This window comes from Physeter macrocephalus, chromosome 8 (assembly GCF_002837175.3).
Source record: "Physeter macrocephalus isolate SW-GA chromosome 8, ASM283717v5, whole genome shotgun sequence".
In the NCBI taxonomy this organism is placed as follows: domain Eukaryota; kingdom Metazoa; phylum Chordata; class Mammalia; order Artiodactyla; family Physeteridae; genus Physeter; species Physeter macrocephalus.
Genome location: NC_041221.1, coordinates 12,648,942 through 12,658,447, shown reverse-complemented (window position 1 = coordinate 12,658,447; position 9,506 = coordinate 12,648,942). Strand labels below are relative to the sequence as shown.

The 9,506-nt window shown below is 54.4% G+C and overlaps 2 protein-coding genes across 6 annotated transcripts in view; both read right to left on the bottom strand.

Annotated features, from left to right (window-relative positions):
- Positions 1 to 3,104, bottom strand: part of CBS (cystathionine beta-synthase) — a 28,315-nt gene extending 25,211 nt beyond the window's left edge. The window contains exon 1 of the mRNA XM_028493176.2: positions 3,088 to 3,104. Within this exon, the coding sequence (XP_028348977.2) occupies positions 3,088 to 3,104 (17 nt within the window). The remainder of the gene's footprint in view (positions 1 to 3,087) is intronic.
- SLC37A1 (solute carrier family 37 member 1) overlaps positions 3,023 to 9,506 on the bottom strand; it is a 61,640-nt gene continuing 55,156 nt past the window's right edge. For 4 of the 5 annotated variants that reach the window (XM_055086437.1, XM_055086435.1, XM_055086436.1 and 1 more), the window contains 4 exons: positions 9,355 to 9,403; positions 8,159 to 8,232; positions 5,188 to 5,266; positions 3,026 to 3,405 (listed from right to left, as the gene is read on the bottom strand). In XM_055086437.1, coding sequence (XP_054942412.1) covers positions 3,371 to 3,405; positions 5,188 to 5,266; positions 8,159 to 8,232; positions 9,355 to 9,403 — 237 coding nt within the window. In that variant the 3' untranslated portion in view covers positions 3,026 to 3,370. Of the gene's footprint in view, positions 3,406 to 5,187; positions 5,267 to 8,158; positions 8,233 to 9,354; positions 9,404 to 9,506 lie in introns of all 5 variants that reach the window. The other variant, XM_055086438.1, reaches the window with a different exon arrangement.

Sequence of the window (9,506 nt, the reverse complement as noted above, 5' to 3'; positions counted from 1 at the left end):
TATAAAGCAGTCAGAACCTAATGCACAACCTTAGATATTCTTATGCTATAAAAATCTTTGGTTAAATATGAATAAGATTTGTAGATGTTAATACTGTATCACTGTTAACTTCCTGATTCTGATCATTGTACTGGGGTTATACCAGGAATTCCTTGTTTTGGGGGAATACACGCTGAATACATAGCTATTGGTAAAAGGGGCAGCATTGTCTGCAATTTACTCTTAAGGGGTTTGGGAAAAAACACGCACGTGTATATGCATAAGTATACACGCATGTGTGTATACATATGTGCCCGTGTGTGGGTGTGTATGTATAGAGAGAGACAGAGAAAAGAGAGAGAGAGGGAGGGAGAGGGAATGATAAGGCAAATGTGATTTCTTTGTACTATTTTTGAAACCTTTTTGTAAGTCTCAAATTATGTCAAAATAATTTTTTTAAAAACGAAAAAACAAAAGAAAGCAAATATTCCTCAAAATATCCAAAGCTATCTGTTTAAGAATGTTTGTTGCAGCAGTCGTTTATTTTCCTAAGAGAGACTGGAATAAGTTATGAAACGCGTGTAGGATGGTTCAGGGGCTTGGAACGGGGAGAAGCATGGAGAATTCACACCAAGTTACTGACTGAGATTTAACCTCTGAGAGATAGGGTGATGAGGGTCTCCCCTACGTTAGACGTGCTAATGTTGTTTTAAGTGTTCACAAAGAGTGCTTACTACTTTTATAATCGGACAAGCAATTGTGTTTTTTTAAAGTCACAGAAGGACTCCAGGTAAACGTGGTGGATTGTACACACTTGCTTATCTCTTCCCTCCCCAACACCCCAGGATGAACCATAACTGAGTTAAAAAAAATTAAAACCCACAAGGAGATGGGTGGATGAGAGAAGGCACTGCTTTTGAGGATGGGATTTCAAGGGCGTGACTGGTACGGTTTTCCTTGCTCACGAGAAGGGGCCGGGGACTCCCAGCTCAGAGCCAGACTGCCCAAGTGCACGAGGCGGGGGGCGGGGGGGGTGGGCAGCAGGAGAAAACGGGATCTGGCTGAGACTCTTCTATAATGAACTGTTAGATACGACCCTCCAGCCCCTCTGATCCCAGGTTTCTCCTCCTCAGCATCACTACTCAGTGATCACCCCCACACACACCCGCCAGTGGCAAGAATGCTGGCAGTGAGGTCACACCCCTGTGGGTCCTGGGCGGGGGGGGCTTCTCCTCCAGACCCCAGTCGGACCCCAAAGACCAGCAGCTGACATGCCCCCCGTGCAGAAAGGGCTTCTGACGAGTTGTTGGTGGCTCCATCTTAAATATGAATACATGATGGGATGGCCAAGGTTCACCCGTGTAGAGGAAAGCCTCAACATGAAAGCAAACGAGCCGGGAGGAGGGGGAATCTGGAGGAAATAAAGAAACTGTGGAGAAGAACATTCCCAGGAAAATGTCATACCCTCCGAGAACTAACAGAAAAAGAAGTTGAATCATGCGAAACTCCCACTTTTGTGGCTGAAAACCATCCAACTTCAGTAATTTCACAGGATTCAATCTCACAACACTGCATCCAAGAAGTAAGAACAGGATGCACTAAAAGGGCAGAATGACACTAATGAATATAACATTGTGATGCCTGAAATAAAAAGTTCAGTAAGGAAGTTGGAAAGGAAAGCCAAGAACATCTCTGAGAAAGTAGAGGAAAACAACAAAGACATCGTCAGGCAAGGAAAAAAGAAAGCTGAAGGATGAATCCAGAAGGTTAAACATCCAACTAATAGGTTTTCTAGGAAGACAAAAACAGTAGAGGAGACTTGTCAAAGAGAAAACACAGCACACTTTCCCAGGGATGCGGGGCATGTGTTTCCAGACTGGGTGGGCCCCAGGTGCCCAGGGCATGGGGGATGCAAAGAGGCTGCAGAGGTAAGGTGAGCCGCCTCCAAGAGGAAAGACCAGAGGTCAGAGGTGGAGGCCTGGGCTAAGGGTGACAACGGGCTTCTCTGTGGTGACAACGGGAGCTAGAAGACACCAGAATTCTGAAGAAAAAGGACTCTCAGCTAGAATTCTATACCCAGACAGACTATCCATCAAGGGAGAGAACTGAATCCAGACCCCACAGACTCCCGAGCTCTCAAATCTGCCTCCTGCGAACTATTCCTTGGAAGCTCCTAGGAGACGTTTTCCACCAAAGAGGAGAAGTAAACACGGGATCTAGGAAACAGGGGTCCACCGTGGGCAAGACAGGAAAGGGGCTTGCAGGAGGGCGGTACAAGCAGCTCTGGGATGAGAGCCGTGTCCTAGGCAGAGCACAGGGATCACGTGGCTGCAGGGCCCCTCGCAGGCTGCCGGCCATGCTGGAGAGGAAGGAACAGCCGAGACAGAAATGTAAAAAATGTGCATATTAAGGATGTATAGTTCAAGTTTATTTCTGGGCTCAAGAGTGAGCGATGTTAAGCAGTCCGGATGGTTGGGGAGGAGGAGACGAGGGGCTGTGGGCAGCAGGGTCCCCAGCTTCCTCGCCAGGAGGACAGGAGAGAAGGTCAAAAGGTGATGGATCAAGAAACATGTAAATGTGTATGTGGGGAAGAACTGGAAAGAATGGTCGAGAGTGATGGCTTCTAGAAAGAGGGGGCGGAGGGGGCGTGGGCAGGGGACTGTCATTTTGCATTATAATAAGTTTCTAAGACTACTCTCTGGTTTCTAAAGTAACACTGTGTGTTACTTTGAGAAAATAAAAATTAACTTGAAGAAATTCAGGGCTCTATTTAATCGCTCTGCATAAACATATAGAAACAGCCAGCCTTGCAGCCCACTGGGATGCAGTTCTCAACCCTGCGAACGCACCAAACACATGAACTGGTGTCCCTGCAACCGTCTGGCTCTGGTGAACGGAGAGAAGGCACCAGCTTGTTCACAATTAGTCAAGCTCTGTCTCCGTCGGAACCAACATTTACAACATTTAATAAATACATCAGGGTAAACGCCCTTGTGAACAGAATTTCTGCTGGAACAGTGTGCATTTCCGCTTGAGCCTTGCTTCGCTTCCATCTACTTGGGCAGCACTTAAGCAGAGAAACAGTGGGGGAGACAGTGGTGGACGTGCCTGCGTGCCGTTTCCATGGCGACCACCTCCTCTGTCCCGGTGCACTGGGGCTGCCAGAGCCCATGGAGTCTGAGCCTCAGCCAGACCCCGGATGCAGGACCTGCAGCCATCAGGTGGGTGTGATGACTCCGGATGATCAGCTTTGAGTGCAGAGGAGTGCAGAGGTCAGGGATGGTCTGAGTTAGCCTCTGCCCTCCTTCTGTGAGCGGTGACAGGTGTTCAGAGCTGGGCTTTGGTTCCTCCTGCAGCTCAGAGCCTGCCCCCGATTAGAGACGCAGAGTCTCTACCCTGGGCCGAGGACTTCTGCTTCCCTCTTGTCTTGAGAAGGAGATCAAGAAAAATGTGTTCTTTAGGCTACTTCATAATTTCCTTCTTTTTAACCCCCCATCTTCTGCTTTAAAATGCAATCAGGGCTGCCGGCCAAGCTCCCAATTTGCTTTCAGAAAAGGGTGTCACAGTGGGCGCTGGACTGACTCAGACAGAGGCCTCTGCGGACAGAAGGTAGAGAGGATGCTGCCGGGCGGGTCACACAGCCCCTCAGAGCCATGCTCAGCCCAGGAGTCTCCCGACGGCGCATCTTCCAGGTCGTGGGAAACTTCTCAGGGGCCACGTGAGCCCGGGGGGGCGCGTGCTGGCAGGCCGCGGACACCCGTCACACGGCACGGCCCCCTGCCCTACCTCCCTAACCCCAGACCCGTGCCCCGGTTCCCAAGAGGTGCCCCCGAGGGGATGGTCTCACCGAGAACATCAGAGTGGTGACCGCTATCACGGTGCAGCACGAGCAGGGACCGGGGAGGCCCTGTCCCAGTGAGCCGTGCAGGCTGCGGCCTCTGCTACCCGGCCCCTCATCTTCGAACCCGACAGCCTGGATGGGAGGCCGCCCGGCCCACCTGCGATCTCCCATCTTAGAGCCACCGGGCAATTCCTTCTCACCCACTTACTGAGCGCCTGCTCCACGCCAGGCACCATCTCGGGGCTCAGGGTACAACCGAGAACGAAACAAACTCCTGTCCTGCTGGGGCTTCCATTCAGGTGCAGGGAGAGAGCCCAGTACAGAGCAGACAGGTGGACGTGCTCCGGAGGAGGGCGGGCCAGCGGGGAGAGGCCCTGAGCCTGGGCAGGGAGCGGTCCGCACGCCCCAGACAGGGTGGACCGAGGAGGGCCCACGGAGAGGCCAGCATTGGGTGGAACTGTGCTTACAGAGCCGCTTTTGTCCGGCAAGCGCTTGGTTTACTGCTACAAGGGTGTTCCAGACCCCCCGGGGCCCCTCCCCACCTGGCCTGCCCTCTCTCTCACTGTCCCCCTACTTCAGGGGCCTGGGGCAGTAGGTGACGCATCAGGATGCAACGAGATCCTCCGCAGCAGCCGTGGGGGCCACTCCAGCCCACCTCCCAGCTTCAGTTCCCGTGCCTCCAGAAAGGGGCCCTCGCCGACGCAGGAGCCCGGGGCAGGCAGCTCTGGGGTCTTGGCAGGAGGGGTCCCGGTCTGTGTGCTCCTCCCAAGAGGCTCAGCGAAGGTCAAGGACGTTGCTGTCAGCCTTCTGACTCACGGATCAGGACAGGCTTGCTGTTTACCAGCTCCCATCCGCCCAGCTCAGAGCGGTGAGTTGCTTATTTTGCTCCTTTTTCCCTCCAGAATATGCTACTGCATTGTCTCCAAGATCCTTAACGGGGCTGGTAACACTCGGAGTCTTGTGTGCCCTGGGACCCACCAGTTCACCTGTCATTTATATTGAAATAAGAGTCTGTCTCCCTTGAAATGACTGTGATAAACACTCAGTGGCCCAGCGGCCCGTGGGCCATAGTCTGCCCACCGCCGGCTTGGAAGGAAACCTGGGTCCGCCTCCTTTCAGACCGAGGAAACCTTGTTTTGCCAGCCACACGCGCAGGTCTCCTCTGGAACCATCCGACCAAAGAGGACAGGCAGGGCCAGCCACCTGTTTGCTCTGGGTTTGCATGTGCTTTTGATCTGCTCACATTGTAAGAAGGCCAGCTGATCCTGATATCACCAAGGCAACTGGAATCCTGGGCGCCTGTTAACTAGGATGTGATGACGTGTCTCCCCTAGGGCCACAGTGATGGGCTAGAAGCATCCACGTACCTACAGACCCAGTTCCGTCAATGATGGCGGTCACGGTGGCCAGGGCGTGGGAGTTTCCCTTCAGGCTCTTATGAGTCCCCTAGAAGAGAGGGAAACACAAACGTGAAACACGTCCCAGCAACAGCAGAGGCAGAAATAAACCTACACCTCCTATGTGACAATTCACCCAAATCACTTTGCAAAGCGAAACGTGGGGTATTTCCATCAGAAAATTTAAGTTCTATTCCATCCCAAACTCACCTTGGAAGAAGACGCAAAGTTTCAAGTGCTTTTAATAGTAAGAACTCATCAGAAATACCTGTCCGAATATATTCTAGTTTGAAAAAGTTCTTAGAATTCTCTTCAATAAACAAATCTTCCCTCGGCACAATCACCGAGGCACCGTATCGGCCAGCGTGGAAAATGAAAAGATGAATGGCGTTCGTCCGGTCCCTATGCTGTGCCAGGGCTAATGCCCGCATCCACGTGTCTGCCTGGGGCTTTCTGTGCCGTGGGTGAGACGTCTCTGCAGTATCTGATTAGTGGCAAATGCCCGGGGACGGGTAAGAGGGCAGGACCCAAGAAACCAACGGAGGGGGCACAAGTCCTAAATGAAAAACCAACAGGACCTCTGGTTTTCAAAAAGCACACATATAGGTTTGGGGGGAAAAAAAATCACAAACTGAGGACAATAAAAGGAAAAAATAAAGCAGGAAAAATAGTGCCTGGAAGCTTAAAACTATACAAATAAACCAAAGCCTGTAAAATACAAGTGCTTGTGTGTGTATACATACATCTAGAGTATAAAGTAAAGCACACACACGAAGAGTTAATGCCCCAGAAGCCACATTTTCTGGAATCTGTGAAAGTCCCTCCTCCGCCCTCTAACTCCATGAGGGCAAACACGCCGCGGGGCTGGAGCACACCCTTCCAGAACTGTCTGTGCTCACACAGACAGGAGCTTGGACACGCTTCGTAAAGGCAGTTTTAGGAGCGGTCTGTCAGCGTGAGGCTGGGCCAGAGCCCTCGCCGGGACGAGCGAGAGCAAAGCGCCCCTCCCACGCCTCCTTCCTGTTCTGCTGACCTGTCAGGACAGGACTTCTGGTTCTGCCTGGAAGAAAGGAGCCTGGAACGCTGAAGACAGCGCGCGGGGGCAGGCTGGCGGCTCTAAGAGGGCCGAGGGCCGGGCACACGCACTGCCCGCGGCCCTAAGAGAAGGGGACACGGGAGCAGGTGTGGGGACCGCAGAGGCATGGGCTTGCTGTGGTTTCTAAACAGGAGAGTGAGCTGGAGGCTGGTGGGTTCTGGGTCTGATGCAGAAAGGACCTGAGAGACGCCGAAGGGAAGAGGGGACCACTGGAGCCGGCAGGAATGTTCAAGGGTGCTCGGGAGCTGGCTGGGGGAGGGGATGCAGGACCAGAGGGCTGAGACGCCCGGCCGCCCTGCCCACAAGTCTGTAAACCACTTCTGGGGAACTGCTCAGGATTTTAAATAAGGCTTTTAATTTTAGAATAGTCTCAGAGTCACGGAAAATTTGCAAAGAGAGAGCAGAGTGTGGCAAACCCTGCTCCCACGTTCCCCTGTGTTAACATCTTACACCTTTAGGCCGTGTTTATCATGATGAATGACCCACTACCGATGCAGTACTCACGAAAATCTACACTGTGTCCAGACCCCCTGGGCTTTTAGTGTCTAATTTAATCTCTCTCTGTTCCAAGATCCCAGCCAGGAAACCACATAACATCAGTCCTCCTGTCTCCTGGGGCTCCTCTGGGCTGTGACAGCTTCTCAGACTTTCCTGGGTTTTGGTGCCCTTCATCAGTCCTCCTGTCTCCTGGGGCTCCTCTGGGCTGTGACAGCTTCTCAGACTTTCCTGGGTTTTGATGCCCTTGAGAGTTTCGAGGAGGACTGGCCAGCTATTTTGCAGGATGTCCCTCACTTGGGATCTGTCTGACGTGTTTCTGATGGAATTGGACGGGGCGTGGGTTCGGGGCGGGGGCCGCGGAGGCGAAGGGCCCCGCTCATCGCCTCTTCCCCGGCACCCGCGCGTCAACGTGCCGCATCCCTGCTGGTGTTGACGGCGACCCCTGGCGGAGGTGGGGTGTCAGCTTCCTCCCCTGAGAAGTTACTCTGTTTCCCCTCCCCACGCCGCCCTCTGTGGGAGGACGTCCCTGCGCACGGCTGGCCCTTAGGAAAGGGGAGGTGTTCTCCCTCCCCCAGGGCAGAGGACCTGCATAAACCCTTCTGTGCAGGACACTTGCCTCTTCTCTCCCGTTTATTTATGGAAGCGACCTTCTAACGGGGGATTCTGTATTTCACCGCAGTGTGTCCTTCAGATGCCCGCACGTGGCCACTGCTCGAAATGACTGTCTTTCCTACCAGGCGGATGAGACGGCCCTGCTCTCTCAGGGCCCCTAAGGTCGAGAGTCAAATGTCACCTGTAAGAAGCCTCCCCTCCAGGGAGAACTGGTCAGGAGCCCCCGTGGATTCCAAGGCCCTGGGTGGCCCTGCCGTGGCATTCACCACCCTGTACACGAACCATTTCTTTACCATGTTGGCCTCCTACCTGGAGTATGTCCTCCCAGGGCCAGGACCCCACCGGGCTTGTCCCTGAAGTCCCCAAGACCAGCAGGGGGCTGGGCACAGAGGGGGCGCCCGGGGTGGGCTGGACTCTGCTGAGGCCCCCATGGGGGGGGCTCTGGGGCACACGGCCACCAGCCTCCGGGGCTGCCAGGGCAGCTCAGAGGAGAGAGCCAGACGCTGGCTTCGGACCTCGGGCCTCAGACCACCTCAGCCCACTTGTTTATGGGACGGGACCGCCATGTCCCCTTATTTGCTTCCGAAGACTCTTGGCATCCTTACTGGTCATGTGCGAAAGAGCGCTTATAGAGACAGACCGTTTTACTAGCAGAGACCACTGCGTCACGACGGAAGGGGCGGCCGCCCCGGGCAGCATCTGGCCCCGGCTCTGCGCTGAGCCGCCCGCACTCACCAGGTCGGCGGAGACGGCGGTCGTGATCAGTGCGTACGGCCCGCTGACCAGGGCCCCGCTGAGGAGTAGCATGGCTGCGGGGGCAGAAACCGGGGGCGGGGGTTCAGCCAGCAGAGCAGGGCCCTGCGGGCAGCCCCCACCGTCTTGGCTACTCCCTCGGCGGGCATCCCGGCACCACAGCGGGTCGGGACGCAGGCCGCGCGGGGAGTGGCCGCTGCCTGGGCAAGCGTCGCAAACATCTTCCTTCAAGCTTGCCCTGAGATGTCTCTAAGTCCAATCACACTTGCCCAAAGATCCAAGCTCTGTTCAGAGGACCTGGTCCCCGCCTGCTCAAACCTGATGGGCAGCAGCTGTTGTCAAAAGCCAAGAGGAACTGACAGGCCCGGCGCCCGGGCACAGACGGGACCACAGACGGGACCACAGACGCGATGCAGGTGAGTGTCTGGATGCCACCACCATCCACAGCCTCGTCCGCAGCAGACGGGGCTTCCTCTCTGCACCCGCAGCTGCACAGCCCAGCTCCGCATGGCGGGACCACCGAGCTCACAACCTGTCCCCGGGCTCACTTTCCCAGACCACCCTCTGGTTCACACTACTCTGTGCGGAAGCTTCTGGGCCGGGGGGTCCCAGGAGACTCCATGGTGTCCTTGAACCAGGAATCTGCCCTTGGATCACTTGTAATGGGATCCCTGCCAATCCACTGCTGTCGTGTAACAACAGAAGAAGTAGTTACTCAGTGTCAGAGCCATAATTTGACAGCGCTCCTTGCAGGAAGTTAAAAATAGCAACTGTGCCCAGAATGGCAGCTGACAGAGCAGCTAAGAGGGGACGGTGGTGCCCCTGGGCTGGTGATGCTGGGGGTGCAGGTCTCCGCAGCCCCGCCTGCTGCTTTCCGGGGCATGTGCGGGCTTCTCTGAGTGCCTCCTGCACGGGGCACTGAGTTTCTCACCACCCCAGCCCAGGGGCCTGCACCCTCCCACGCTGGCCCTTAAACCTGAGGCCTCAGGTCCGGGAGCAGGAGTCTCTATGGGCCCCTCCCATCTGTCCCCCCATCCCCCAAAGAGGGACATGGGGACAATTTTAGCCACATCACACAAACTGCATGCTTCTTTGTTGATTTTTAAATTTCATTTCGCAAGGCTGTGTGGACAAAAAAAAAATGTGTGTGAAAGAAAAGAAAGGCCTCATAGACTCACCGATGGTGGCTTCTAGACCCATTTTGCTGATGGCAGAGAATACGTAGAGCTGTGAACGGTGTCAAAACCAAAGAAAGAAAGGTTTACTACGACTAGCTGAGAGATTACCCAGGAATCTGTATATATATATATATATATATATATATATATAT